The sequence below is a fragment of the Primulina tabacum genome, chromosome 8 (assembly GCF_025594145.1).
Source record: "Primulina tabacum isolate GXHZ01 chromosome 8, ASM2559414v2, whole genome shotgun sequence".
Taxonomy (NCBI): Eukaryota; Viridiplantae; Streptophyta; class Magnoliopsida; order Lamiales; family Gesneriaceae; genus Primulina; species Primulina tabacum.
In genome coordinates, this window is record NC_134557.1 from 40,674,153 (window position 1) to 40,689,074 (window position 14,922).

Genomic DNA, 14,922 nt, shown 5'->3' on the forward strand with positions numbered 1-14,922 from the left:
CTACTCAAAAACACAACTTAAATGAATAAATTTGTTATTTTCTCTTTAATAAATATCTGAATCTTTTTTATCTTATCCCAAAGTAAATTTACATGTTATTTTACTATGTACATCTTTTGAAAATGTTATTATCGAGACAACCAAGAATTTGGAAGCAATTAACTACTTCGATTCAGATTATCTTCTCGTATTGATTCATGCAAACCAGACTCCAGGACAAACTTTGATTGGTAAACAGAAAATTTTTACCTGCTACTTCCGATGGTTGATTTGAATCTTATATCACACTATATGGATCAAGAGTTTAATTTTTGGATTTGTACATAATTGTGGATTCGATTTTTGGTTATTGAATATATGTTGTGAGATCCTAAAATGTATGAGCAAAATTTGGACCAAAAAATTCGGAAAATGAATAATAAAATCAATGCTCAAAGGAGCAGGAGATACTTGTCAACTCCAGTGATCCTCCAATCGGTGCGAATCACGATCTCTCCGTACCTTCCCTCTTTCTATATTTGGATGCGATATTTTTACAGTTTCTGCTTGATTAAAGTTAGATTCTTCCTGTTTTTCGAGTGATCTCCGCAATTTTTAGAATGTTTTTGGTGTTATTTAATTCAATTTATTTACGTTGAAGAAGAGTGAAGTAATTTGGATGTGAAAACTTGCTGAGTCTTCTTTTCTCTGAATGTTATTCGTCGATGCTTGAAAGTTAGGTACGTTGAGGTTTTGGGTTTAGTGAATCAAAGCTCTTTGGGAAGGGGAAATTGACTCTTGTGCCCTTGCCTGTCTCTTTTGAACTTATCAGATGGTGTCCATTCTTTAAAGCTAAGTGTTTGGTTGTCCGTAACCTGTATTATTTGTATTACGAAATTTAATCTGTTTTGGGTTATATAATCCCTTCTTCCCCTTCCTTCCGTTGGTTTGCACACCTGTTTTCTTGTTTTCTTAAGTACTCGTGAATGGGGTTCCTCTTCTGTTACAGCAAAAAGTGTTTTTGATAGGAGTATTTGGTTCAATGTGCCACTAGATAGATGTTTTCTTTATCATTTGTGCGGTTGGTTCTTCTTAAAAATTTCTTTCAATCACAAAGAAAGAACTACCTTATGCATCGATAGGGTAGGAAGATATTGCATTAATTGATGATTCACTAAGGTTGTTGAAAGGCTGATGATAATGAACTTGACAGTATAGGACCGTCTTTGCAGTCTTGCAATGATGGGGACGTACCTGAACTTCAAGTACTTCTGGGATACTGCAAATTCAGGAGGGAAGCCTACCGGTAATTATCTGTTTGGTTGATGGTTCTCAATATGTTGTTTTGACTTTTGATGAGTTTCAGATTAGTTTGAGCGAACCTAGAAAGGATTGTGGATCTGTGAACATGGAGGAGCTTTTTAAGAGCGTTTGGACACCTGAAGAAAGCCAGGCTCTGGCAACTTCTACTGGTGGAGGAGATGAAAGTGTGCAGTTTGGAAATTTGCAACGTCAGGCTTCTTTAATATTGTTGAGGACACCCAGCCAAAAAACCGTTGAAGCGTGGAGGGATGTCCTCAATGAAGCTATTGGTGTGAAAGATGGATGTGATAGCGGAGGTTCAAAATTACAGCCGAAGGCGCCTACTTTAGGTAAGATCACATTGGAAGAATTTTTAGCTAGAACATCGGTGGCAAAAGAAGATACACGACCATCTGGAATATCAAACGGCAATGAAATATATGGTAGTTTACCTCCTTCAAGTGGTAACTATGCTTCAAACTCAGGATTTCAACAACCATCTCAGAACAATGGTGTCTTGGGTAATCACATTGCTTCACGTAACAACATGTTTCATAGTTCGACTAACTTGAGGATCAATATGAGCGTTGTGAGGCCGTCCGCGCAACCACCTCAGCACCCACAACCACAAGTACGACCACCATTTTTAAAGCAAACTAACATGGCCTTTTCTTCTTTATTACAAGTTGGAAGCTATGCTCAGCTATATAGCCCAGGAGCCAAGGGATTGGCCGTAGGAATGACAAAGCCGGTCAACAGCAATAGAGATCAAGGTGGAACAACAAGGATTAATGACGGACTACACTACGGTTCAGCAGTTGTGAGGAGTGCTCCGCCTCCTAGGAACAATCTGAGGTCAGAAGCTCCTGTAAAGAGTAAGAAAGACCCACCAACACTGTCTACAGTTTATAATTTTGGTGAAGGCGGAGAAAAGAAATCACCAAGTTCTTTGGAGAACGTAGTGGAGCGAAGGCAGATGAGAATGATTAAAAACAGGGAGTCTGCTTCAAGGTCACGAGCTAGAAAGCAGGTGACCATTCTTTGGTCATAGAAGCAGCTATATTTGCCCCTGGTTTACATGTTAATCAGAGTTTATACGTGAGATAGATAGAATACGGCTATTTTTCGTTTGAGTAAAGGATTTATTTCGGGTGAATGGATTTATCACTTGATTTTGCCACCTCTTACTCATATATCTCGTTCATCAATAATATGAGAACGGCCCAATGTTGATTTCTACTCAATTGACATGCTTTAGTTTTCCTATCTGAAACTTAATTTTTATTGTATAGATAGGATTTTTTATCAAGATCTTTGTGCTGGGAATTGCCTGTAACACTCAGTTCTGTTTCAAGCATAAGCACCACACGTTTGTAACGAAACAATGAATTGAGTTATTCATTTGAAGTAATATGTAAGTGTTTGAATTTCACATTTCAGAATATGTTATAATTCAGTATATTAGATTCCTTTTTAAAAAAAAATTTATAGTTGTTTACTATCACACATATCGTCATTAATAGTTCTATTTATATATGTTGTGACTCGGAAAATGCAGGCCTATACGCTGGAATTGGAAGCAGAAGTGGCGAAACTCCGAGAAATGAACAGAGAGCTGCAGAAAAAACAGGTACATCTATTTTGACATTCAAACTATACATTAGGGAGATAATTATGGACTCTCATGATTTTGATTTGAGAAAAAAAAAAACACACATCTCCGTGATGTTTTGCAGGAAGAATTCGAGGAGATGTTGAAAAATCAGGTACTCAGATTTTTTATTGAATTTTTGTTTCCTGTGTTGTTAATCAATGCTGTATGCGCATAAGATAAAGTAATTAAAGTTGTTTACAAACTACTATCACCGCGTTGTCACCGGCACAAGGATGCTGCTTCTGTGTGGATCACATTCTCTTCTTTGCTGTAAATATTCTGTTTCATCTGTTGGCAGATGTTGGAATCGACACCCTGGGGAGGTAAAAGACGATGCTTGAGACGCACACTGACAGGACCTTGGTAACCAAGCATGCTGTAAATATTAGTGAATGCTGGACTTCATTGTTCATCTGCGTTGTAACTAAGCATTGTAGTACAATGGAGAAGTTTGGTAAAACTATAGAACTGGAAACTGTTTAAGATCTTTTTGGCTTATTAGTGTTGTAGCAACTTGTTAAAAGCAGTTGTGGACTTGCTGTTTGTTCTTTTTGGGTTGTTCAATTGTGACTTCTTTCTTCACGCACTTGAGACGCTTGGTAGCATATGCTGACCTGAGAAATCTATGGCCAGGAGCACGGTTGCTGTCGTGGCTGTGGTCGAGAATGTTCGGCCACTACCATTATAAAGTTCCAGTTGTAGATGGTGAAGTACTGTAACGGCATGTTTTGAACGGACATTATCCAGTTTTTTTTTTTATCGGTTCATCACTTGACTAACTGGCTCCAAATGTGGTCTTTGCTACTTATTTTTAAGCATGTGTAAATGTGCTTGAATAATTACTGTTAGGTTGTAAAATATACATGTGGATTTGTGTGTGGTTTAATGTTATTGTTTCAGTTTTATTCTTTTGTCCAATTATTGGTTGAAGAGGTGTCTAGGGTGGCTTGACATGTAGCTATTGTCCTTTATTATTCAGTTTATCTTCTAATTAAATTCTTGTATTATTCAACTATTTTTATTTTTATTTTTAACATTTATGATTATTTATAATCTTATTTGTTTAAAATATGGGCAGCACATATTTTGTGTTCTTATTATCACACCTTGTTAGGCCCAAAGTGTGTAAGCCCAATTAAAATTGAAAGTCCATTAGATTAGCGTCCATGAAGTCTGGAGAGTTGGGCGGTTTAAAGGACTGATATGTGCGTGACTAGAGAGGCAGACCCATAATCCATGATCGATTGTGGTGGAATGTGGCCAATCCGCTCAGAAAGCCTCTCGACAACTTCATCAACAATCAACTCAAAATTATAGCAAAAAAACTCTTTGCAAATTTCATGAATTTTAGCCTAATCATGTCGCATATTTCCAGTAGATTTTCTTTTGTTTCCTCAAGGATTTAGCCTATTCATCTAGCTTTTTCAATTCTAATTGTCAAAAGAATATTCCAGGCAGTAGAACCACAAAAACCCAAGTCTAAATTTGGCAGAAGGGCTACTGAACACAATGAAGATGACGACTAAGATCCGTTGTTAGAGGACGAGATTCCTGGAGTCAAAAGAGCAAGTTTTAAGGTAAGAGTGAACAAATTTATCAAACCATATTAGAAATATTCCGAGCACAATCATTCAATGAATTTAAAGGAAAAAGGTCCGTGAATGTGAATTCCACTTATTTGAGAACTTTGATGAATGAAAAAGGACGATCAAATGTGAGCAGAAATATGCAGACCCAAAAAATGCGAAGCATTGGGTATCCCGCAATATGATTTCGAAGCCAAATACATAAATGATGAATGTTTCAATATGGATGATCATCATTACAGTAGGGGGAATGCATTTGAAATATGGAGTATGTAAGCTATAAATATAAGGGATCCATGGCCAAAAGACCGGTGAACAAGTACTTTGGAGGAACATCGTCTTTTAGGTCGAGGAAGGACATAGAGATGAAGGACTATGGGTCTCTTAAAACAACTACTTGGAAAAGATCACTTACAAATATGATGAAAATGATGAAAAAATATTGAATTCCAAAAGAAATTATATTGAGTTAAAAGAATCATTTTCAAAGTGGAAAATGAAGAATTACCTGAAGAAATGCACAAAAAATGTTGGGTACCAAGAGATAAGATTTTGAGGTGAAGGATATACAGAGGGAGTTCAATCATAGAGAATCATTTTTATGAAAGGATGAGTGTGGTATATGGAAAGGAGAATTTTATATATGATGGAAGATTCTTGGTCTCAAAGATAAGAAAGCAACAATACATCGAATCATCATCCTTCAAAGGTCAAATGAATCAGGTTAGGTCGAAGATTGAAGCTCCACATAGAAGATCTCCGCTATATAGGTTGGGGAATCCAGAGACATCCTCAAGTCAGTACTCAAAGGATTACAATCCTCATATTGAATGATCAATCTAGGGATCATGGAATTCGTTCTTCCTCCTAATCAATGAAGACAAAAGTGTGTCAGGTGATAAAATTCCATAAATTTCCACGTCCACCTACTAAAATTCAATTTTTGTAGAAGATAGAAAAATTAGAAGGAACGAGCAAGTTTTCTAATAAGTTATTGGGCGGAAGGATGAGGATGATGAATTAGTACTTGAAGAAAAAGTTCATGAAGCAGAATACAGTTTCCAGTATATTGTTGTAGACAAAAGTTATTCCATGAAAGCTACAAGTTAATTGTAAGTGAAATTGTTTTTACTCCAAGGCTTGAAGTTGCTATAAAATTGGTTATTTAGGCACTTTCATGATTCAAGAAAACGTGGCCAAATTATGGCATTAAATAAGTACGTTTGTGCTTTGTAATTGTTTTTAGTTGATTGGCAAATAATTGGTATGACGATGGTAAATCGAACACACAAACCACATTCACATCAAATCAAACACCTTAAGCGCAGTGAAAATTAATGGAGGAAAATTTAAAGCATTGATGATAAAGACTTGGAAAAATGGTAAAAATTTACCGACTCCTTGAGCTAATGCGGCTGGGCACAACATGTTTTGAACCTGGTTACTTGTTGAAAAGCTGGACAGTGCCGCGGTGGTGATGTGCCAATGGTGATAGATACATTTGCGATGTAAGAAATACCAAACAATGGAAGAAGTTTAGCACGATCAAAAACGAATTTGGATGGATTACAGGAGTCGGGAAAAAAAAAAGAGATGAAAATACTCGTAAGTTTGTTTATGCGAATGTGAAAGTTCGAGGATTGGTGACTTATAAGATGCTTGGGCTTAGAAGATTGTCATTGGAGGATGTGAGCTGTTCTCGGGAGGCCGAAGATGTCAAGGAGAATGTGATTAGAATTTGGGGCGTCATGCCGAATTTTGAAATGGGCCAAAGTCAGCAGCAAATGTATATAAATAGTCAAATTGGCTACATGAGTTGGGTGATTTAAATATCTGATTGGGTGCATTGTTGGTCCCACGTACGGTAATTTAGATAATAAATATGAAAATAAAAAATAAACTGAACATCGAGATTTACGTGGAATGCCCCTAAAAATTATTAGGGTGAAAAACCACGGGCAAGATGAAAAAAATTCCATTATAATATTTTGTGGTGTACAATTCACTCACTGTGTTTTCGAAGAGAACACACACTCTCTTAATACAGGATAACAAAACACCTGACAAATATTACAGAACTAAGCACTCAAATGCTATAAGATGAGAGAAAACTCGAATAATGGATGATTTCAGAATGAAATGGGGAGCTCTATTTATAGAGCCCATTCTCCATGTGAAGACGCGTTTCTATCCAAAATAGCCGAACACCACGTTTTTATTCACAAATTCAGCCAACTTTTGTTGACTTAATGATGCATTGTCATTATTATTATTTTCCGACATGCATGACCAGGGAAGTGTAATGTGGCCAAACTACTCAGAAGAATTGAACAAAAAATGGGCAAAAATCATTAGAAAGCCTCTCGACAACTTCATCAACAATCAATTCAAAAATACAACAAAATAGCTCTCTGCAAATTTCATGATTTTTAGCCTAATTATGTCTCATGTGATGTGATCATGGTAGGCCAAGCTCCGAAGAAAGCATGGTATCCATTAGAGTTGCTGGAGGGGACCAATCACGAGATGACGACTAAAGAAATTCAAAGAGGCACTACAAGGAGTAATGAGCAATAAAGAAGGGCTAACGAGTAAGGTGCATAGTTCCGAATGGTTCGTGATGCATGGGAGTACGTTTGGGGACCAAAGAAACATTATTCAAGCAATAATTGAGGAAGATCCCTGAATACCATTATCTTTCAAAGAAGGAAAAATTCAGAGTGTACACGGACCCCACCCCGACCTGTACCTGGGGTTCGTGTCAATTATCCTCGAAAATGAGAATTACAGTACCTACACGGACCCCACTCCGGACCCATACACGGGGTCCGTGCCCTTTGATATATTTGACAGAAATTACAGTGCCTACACGAACCCAACTCCGGACCCATACACGGGGTCCGTGCCCTTTGATAAATTTGACGGAAAAAACTCGATTTTTACTTTATTTTATGCATTAGATAATTTAGGAAGTTATCTTTTCGTATCTTTTGATTTGATATGTATATTTGGGAGATGTTGAACATCTTTTGGCATAGATTGATTGAATAGAATTTTGTTCTTGAGTTTTCTCTCAAACAACTAAAAGCTTTTTGCTTTGTTATCAAAAATCAAACTTATCAAAGTTTATGCTTTGTGGTGTTCGTCGATCGTTCTTGTGCGGATTGTCATAGGTTTGTTCTTTGAAGGTTCGTTCGAGTTTTCGATTGTTTTCTTTACGCATACACTTGATTCAAAAGATCAGGACACAACACGAATTCTTTTTAACGTTATTGAATTGAGGGCGCGGTTTCGAAATAATCGTGTTTGCTGTTCGTTCGTACGAGAATTCATATCATCGTGTTTCCAGTAGATTATCTTTTGTTTCCTTCAAGTTTTAGCATATTTCTCCAACTTTTCCAATTTTAGTTGTAAAAATCTTATTCCAATTCATAATAGTGTAATTAAATTAATGTTGTGGACTTCAATCTTATTTTACTCTAAAAGGTGTGCCAATGTATATAGTATTTTTTTATATTTCTTCTACAAAATTAATCATACTCCTTGTTTACATTCTTAGTTTTGTGGTTTACCAAATGAGTTAAAACTAACAATCAAATCGAGATTCATAAAAATTGATCGTAGAAGTCAGATTATTCAAAATATTGGCACGATTTCGTGAATGACATGCCTGTAATTTTTCTGTGCAAACACATCTATAGTTCGATTATCATACCAACAACTTCTCGGGTGAACTATGGTTCAAGCAACAAAATGTTACCTTAATTTTCTTTAAATATCTTAGTAAATACACACACTATAAAAATCTTTCAGGATTTAATTTCAATTTTTTACTTAAATATATCTTTGATATATAAAAATAAAATATGATGATAATAATTTAATTTATTTGGATATGACTGACAAGTTGACGCCACCTGTCCATCTAAGCACAAAGCTTCTTGGACCAACTTTGAGAATCCTAAAAACGGCGCCGTTTGAGTGCTGAAGCGAGAAATCGAAATGTTGAGTAAACTTGTCCGCAAAATCTCATCATCGGCTTCGGGGAGATGGGGGTACCCGGAATCGATCGCCGACCCAACCCGAAGCTTCTGCTCGGGTATCCTATCCGACACATTGGACCGGAGCTCCGATTTGTTTGCCAGCAATTCGGCAATTATGGAGGGCCTTGTGTCCCAGCTTCACTCCAATATTCAACAGGTATCGCATTTCCAATGCATGTGTGCCATGTGCGTGTGTTCTTGGTAATTAATTTTTTTAATTTGTGATGCAAAGAATCCGTTTTTGGATAATGTTGATTGATTTTCTAGTGGAATCATACTTCGTGTGAAAAGAGAGAGATCATACTGGTTTTGAGCTGCTTTAAAATCGAAATAAATGCTTTGTTTTGGTGGAATAGGTGATGAATGGTGGAGGAGCAGAGGCTGTGAAAAGGAACAGAAAGAGGAATAAGCTTCTTCCCAGAGAGAGAATTGATCGTTTGATCGATCCTGGTTCTTCGTTCCTCGAGTTTTCCCAGGTTTATTTTTCCCTGATTTTAAGAAATCATTTAGCATCTTGCAAAATAATGAATTGTCGATAGTTAGAAGAGAAATATGGTTCTGGTTCTTGTGGCTATATCTTTCTTTCGGATTTGGAGTTAAAGACTCTAAGGGTGTCAATATGAAGACACGGTAGTGTAGTGTGATTATTCCTGCATTCATTGATTCAGACATTTATAAGTATTTTTTCTTTAATCTTAGTATACATGCTATTCTTGGCAATAGAATCCCAAGTAAAGTTGAAGCTGGAGAATACTAAGTAATGGGATGTGAAGATACTGAGTGGATACCTTAACATAGCCATGTAAAATCATCCAGTTGATGGCTACATTTTTTCCACTGTTTGAGTTACTTTTTATTTTAAAGGCGTCCTTGAGTAAGGCTCATCCCGTTGGTGGATGGTCTATGAATTCCTTTGGGCTATTCTGCAGCATTTCCCTTCTTTACTTATATACCGGCCCCTGAGCACTCCTTGTGATGAGGTGCATCCTGGACCAGATTATTCTGTTGCATGCCTTCACTTGTTCCCAAATGGCAAATGCTCCCCAATTGACATGACACATGAAGCATAGATGTGTTGAATAGGAATTTTTTTGCTTTGCAAGCTTATCTGCAAAATCCATTTTATAATACACTTTGTTTAGCATGTGATTATGCTTTTCATTCTTTTACATCATATATTTCTGTCCATGATGGTTGTAGTTTTGCCACTTATATCCCATTTTAGTTTTAAAAGTACTTATTTAAAATATTTGTCAGAAATGTTCATGGAACGTATACCCATTAATTAGGGTTACAGTAATCTTCAATGCAAGTCAAATGCCTTTTAACTTTTATACTGTTTCCGAAACTGGTAATTTAGTGCAGTGTGTGCATGCATCGGTGCATGTTTGTGTCTGTTCCACGAAGAACTTCTAAACTACTTATTCATAACTTTTAATACTGGGTTATGAATTGATATTGGAATGTAATGCATATGATTTCACGGTCTTTTAAACATTAGCTCGCTGGCCATGAACTATATGAAGACTTATTGCCATCTGGTGGAATAATTACTGGAATTGGTCCCGTGCATGGAAATCTGTGCATGTTTGTGGCAAATGACCCCACTGTGAAGGGTGGAACATATTATCCCATCACTATCAAGAAACATCTTAGGGCACAGGAGATTGCTGCTCAATGCAGACTGCCCTGTCTGTATCTTGTGGATAGTGGAGGTGCTTTCCTTCCAAAGCAGGCCGAGGTCTTTCCCGACAAAGAAAATTTTGGAAGAATTTTCTATAATCAAGCTGTGATGTCTGCAGAAGGTATTCCACAAATTGCATTGGTGCTTGGTTCTTGCACGGCTGGTGGGGCTTACATACCTGCTATGGCTGATGAAAGTGTAATGGTCAAAGGAAATGGTACCATTTTTCTTGCTGGGCCTCCGCTAGTGAAGGTTAGTTAAAGATTTTAGCGCCTCAAAACCTCCTGTCCAATTTTACTTTCTGCAATTCCAGATTGTTAAAAGAAAGTATGACAGATGTATTATATGAGTACATCAGCTTGTAGAATTGATGCAATGTTTGCTCTCACGATTCAGTAATGTGCTTGTGACATTTAGCAGGAAAATTATTCATGGCTTTCTTTTAACATAATTACTGAAAAAAACTCAGGCTGCTACGGGAGAGGAAGTTTCTGCGGAAGATTTGGGGGGTGCTACAGTGCACTGTAGGACATCGGGTGTCTCGGATTACTTTGCTCAAGGTAATCCTTTCTTCTCTTCATATTGGGTCTTTTGAAGTCACGACTCTCAACCTTACTTTTCACTGATTGACGTACTGATTTTTCTATTTTGTAGACGAAGAGCATGCACTAGCTATAGGAAGGAATATAGTAAAAAATCTACATATGGCTGGGAGTTTTGATGGATCACACAATACAGTAGCTGAATATAAGGAGCCACTGTATGATGTTAAGGAACTTCGTTCTATTGCGCCGACTGACCTCAAGCAGTCATTTGACGTCCGATCAATTATTTCACGGGTTGTCGACGGAAGTGAATTTGATGAATTCAAGAAACTGTATGGCACTGTGAGGCCTTTTTTTATTTTTAATTTCAAACTCTTCTTTGTTGCCAATACTTTTGTTCGTGTCTCTTAAATCTTGATATTTTATATTTGCTTTTATCGTGAACAGACGCTTGTTACAGGCTTTGCTAGAATTTTTGGGCAACCTGTTGGAATAATTGGGAACAATGGGATATTATTCAATGAATCTGCTTTAAAAGGAGCCCATTTCATTGAGCTGTGTACTCAACGTAACATCCCATTAATCTTTCTTCAAAACATCACAGGATTCATGGTATGCGGTACATCTTTCTTTTGTAGTAATTGAATTTAGAAGATAGCGATGAGGCCAGTTACCCTTTTTGTTAATGAGCTTTTTTCTTTTTTTCTTTTTAAAAAAATGTGTACCTTCTAGATTTTTAAAAATAAGATGATCTCACAATGTGTTGCAGGTTGGTTCTAAATCTGAGGCAAATGGTATAGCTAAATCCGGTGCTAAAATGGTGATGGCAGTATCTTGTGCAAAGGTTTGTTTATCTAAGTCGTTTGCTATAGGCTTGCTTCTTCTGGCCTTTCTGCCCGCTGGAGAATTTGCATTCCTGGCACATCCTTTAATGGCTCACTCGAACTCTCCTTTACCAAAATTAAACTGGGCCTGGTTTTGTTGCTCTTTATGTTTTTTTTTCGTTTGAGTTATTTCAGTTATGTCCTTTATGAAGTGCAAATGGGAAATGAAATCCACCTGCACCTAATTTCTATAAACTGAACTTGGCGCAGGTTCCCAAGATTACAATTATTGTAGGTGGAAGCTTTGGAGCTGGAAATTATGCAATGTGTGGGCGTGCATACAGCCCTAACTTCATGTTTTTTTGGCCTAATGCCAGAATATCTGTGATGGGTGGACCTCAGGTAGCCTCTTCCCTTTTCTTTTATTTGTTAACTGGCGGCATCATTTTCAAGATTTTCCCTGTTTGGATTGCTTGAAATTTCGTAACAGGATTGGCTTAAATCATCTGAAACCTCAATTCTTGTGAAACCGGTTTTTACCGTTTATGAGTGTCACGAACTAGCTAGATAGTACCACATGATACAAAAAGGACATAGGATAGACTCTGTTGGTAAAAATTGATTGAAGCAACATGTTGCGGACAAAGATCGAATTTAAAGGGAAAATTCCATGAATTCTAGAAGATCCTAAAGTGCATGAAACTAACTCATTAAAAAAACATGTATTGTTATCAAGGGAGAAATGATATTGCAGTATAGGGGCTGCTGCAAAACTCTCTAACCAAGACACTAGTAAACTGGACAGAACAGACACCATCTAAACATAACTAGCACAGGGCACCCAATTTTGCCCCAATGTCTTAAAAAATTAAAAAGCAAAATTGGTAAAACGAGTTGATTCTAACTTGTCAACTTTCTTTTACATCCAAGGATGCGTGTAGAAAACTCACCCAATTGAAGCCTAGTAGAACATCATTCTCAAGTTCCAAATGACTTTTTTCAGGCTGCTGGTGTGCTGTCTCAGATAGAACGAGCAAACAAGAAAAAGGCTGGAATCCAGGTTCGCAAAGTCTTATTCTTCGCAACAGGTGGTACTCTGTAGGTGAAATATACTAACACGTATAACTTCTGCAGTGGAGCGAGGAAGAGGAGGAGAAATTCAAGGCCGGTGTTGTGGAGGCGTATGATCGAGAGGGCAGTGCCTATTATTCGTCAGCAAGACTTTGGGACGATGGTGTGATTGATCCTGCAGATACCAGAAAGATCTTAGGCCTCTGTGTTGCTGCTTCCACAAATCGTAAGCCTGAGGGTACTAAATTCGGGGTTTTCAGAATGTGATACCCGTCTTTCGGAGATTGTGGACATCCCATGCTATACTGTTAGACGACAATTAGTTGGTGTATCATATATCATATAGCACGGAGTGTACTGCTCTGTCTCATAGCAAAACATTGCCAAGAATAATAGTTACCAACCTTTATTCTACTTAGAAGAGCTTAATAGAAAGAGAAATAACAATCAAATCTTAAAAATAAGGCCACTAACTGTTGTCAACAAAAATAACAAGACTTGTTCAAAGTCGGTGTTCTAAAAAGGGTCGCTTAGGATCGTCTAATAGCCTAGGTCATGGGTGGTCGTTCATCACCCCTGTTTTTAGTATAGTGATGTATTCGGGCGTTGTTAAAAAATCGTCGCCTAATTTAATTTGTATATATACACGATATATTTTTCAATTAATTTGTATTAGATAAAGATATATCATCTATTTTGATTTTGAATATGAGATAAAAGAATGAGAAATATGATCACAATCACATTATATTTACTTTGCTGCGATCAACATTTTATTACTGATGAATCAATTAAAAAAAGCTCAATCCAATCAGCGAACAAATCAATCTGCTTCATTTATCTTTCGTCTCTGAAGTATTCAGTAGGCATGTAGTTGTATATCCTTCAATTTCAAATCTGCGGCAGTTCTTATCCACCACTTGTCAGCCAGCGTTGTCCAGTCACCTCCTCAAGATGGCCCGTTTTTATTTTTCGTCGCAGGACTCGTCCAACATAGGTACGACTCTGAGTGCATGTTAGTCCGTGTAAAAACTCCAAGAACCATCCTTTTTTACCAATAAAACAGGAGATGAAAAGGGACTGGTTCTAGATCTAATGAGTTCCAATTTTAACTTGTCATGAACTTGTTTTTCTATTTCAACTTTTTGAAAATTGGCCTACATGTAAGGTAGCACATTGATAGGCTCGGTCCCTTCCTTCAAGTTGATATAATGCTTGATTTATCTTGTATGTGGAAGTTTGGTGGGTTCTTGAAACAAGTTAGAAAAGTTACTCAATAGTTTTTGCATATCAGGATGGACTTCATGTCGGCAAGTCAACCATTTGGCCGGTGCACATTTTAAATGAATGTCAAAGATTTGAAATGAAAGGATGCGTTCAGACGGAACGCGTTTTATACGTGGTTTCACACCTTGAAATTCTACTATAAATAGGTGCCTCATTCCTTCATTTCAAATCATTCCTTTTTCGAGTTTTCTTTCATCTTATAAGTATTTGAGTGCTTAGTTCTATAATATTTGTGAGGTGTTTTCTCCTCCTGTATTAAGAGAGTGTGTGTTCTTTTTGGAAATACAGTGAGTGAGTTGTACACCACAAAATATTATAGTGGAATTCTTTTCATCTTGTCAGTGGTTTTTACTCTAATAATTTTTAGGGCTTTTCCACGTAAATCTCGGTGGTCAGTTTATTCTTTATTTTCGGGTTTATTATCTCAAATTCCGCACGTGGGACCAACAAGTGGTATCAGAGCCTTGGTTTAAAATTTCTTAAAATTATGAGTATGCTCTGTGGTTGCAGCCTAGACTGATCTTCCACATCAGAAAAGATTTTTTATTTAATGCGGGATTATTTTTTCCAGTCTACTAAAATTGTTGTAGACATAATGGCGGGCAGATACGAGATAGCAAAGTTCAATGGAAGCAATTTTATGTTGTGGAAAATAAAGATACAAGCAGTTTTAAGAAATGAGAATTGCTTGGTGGCTATTGGAGATAGACCGGTGGAGATTGCGGATGATGGAAAGTGGAATGAGATGAATGACAATGTTGTTGCCAATTTACACTTGGCTATAGCAGACGAAGTACTGTCAAGTATCTATGAGATAAAAATAGCCAAAGTTATCTGGGATACTCTGACAAAGATGTACGAGGTCAAGTCGCTACACAACATGATTTTCCTAAAGAGAATGCTTTATACTCTTCGGATGGCGGAATCTTCATCGATGACCGAGCATA

The 14,922-nt window shown here is 37.1% G+C and overlaps 2 protein-coding genes across 4 annotated transcripts; both read left to right on the plus strand.

Annotated features, from left to right (window-relative positions):
- The first annotated feature begins 776 nt into the window (after nt 1-776).
- LOC142554183 (ABSCISIC ACID-INSENSITIVE 5-like protein 7) lies at nt 777-3,829 on the plus strand. 3 transcript variants are annotated; one of them, XM_075664858.1, is made up of 5 exons: nt 777-1,802; nt 1,968-2,311; nt 2,840-2,911; nt 3,018-3,047; nt 3,234-3,829. In XM_075664858.1, exons 1-5 carry the CDS (start codon nt 1,388-1,390, stop codon nt 3,300-3,302), a joined length of 930 nt encoding a protein of 309 aa, XP_075520973.1. In that variant the 5' UTR covers nt 777-1,387; the 3' UTR covers nt 3,303-3,829. The 3 variants fall into 3 exon arrangements, 2 of the variants coding, with proteins under 2 accessions (XP_075520973.1, XP_075520972.1); XM_075664857.1 differs by having other exon boundaries at nt 780-1,285; nt 1,346-2,311; nt 3,234-3,825; XR_012822139.1 differs by having other exon boundaries at nt 783-2,311; nt 2,840-3,047; nt 3,234-3,827.
- A 4,623-nt stretch (nt 3,830-8,452) lies between these two features.
- Nucleotides 8,453-13,102, plus strand: LOC142554184 (methylcrotonoyl-CoA carboxylase beta chain, mitochondrial). Its single transcript, XM_075664859.1, has 10 exons — nt 8,453-8,721; nt 8,921-9,040; nt 10,066-10,500; nt 10,718-10,808; nt 10,903-11,135; nt 11,241-11,405; nt 11,563-11,637; nt 11,888-12,019; nt 12,621-12,677; nt 12,752-13,102. Exons 1-10 carry the CDS (start codon nt 8,524-8,526, stop codon nt 12,953-12,955), a joined length of 1,710 nt encoding a protein of 569 aa, XP_075520974.1. The 5' UTR covers nt 8,453-8,523; the 3' UTR covers nt 12,956-13,102.
- The last annotated feature ends 1,820 nt before the right edge of the window (nt 13,103-14,922 follow it).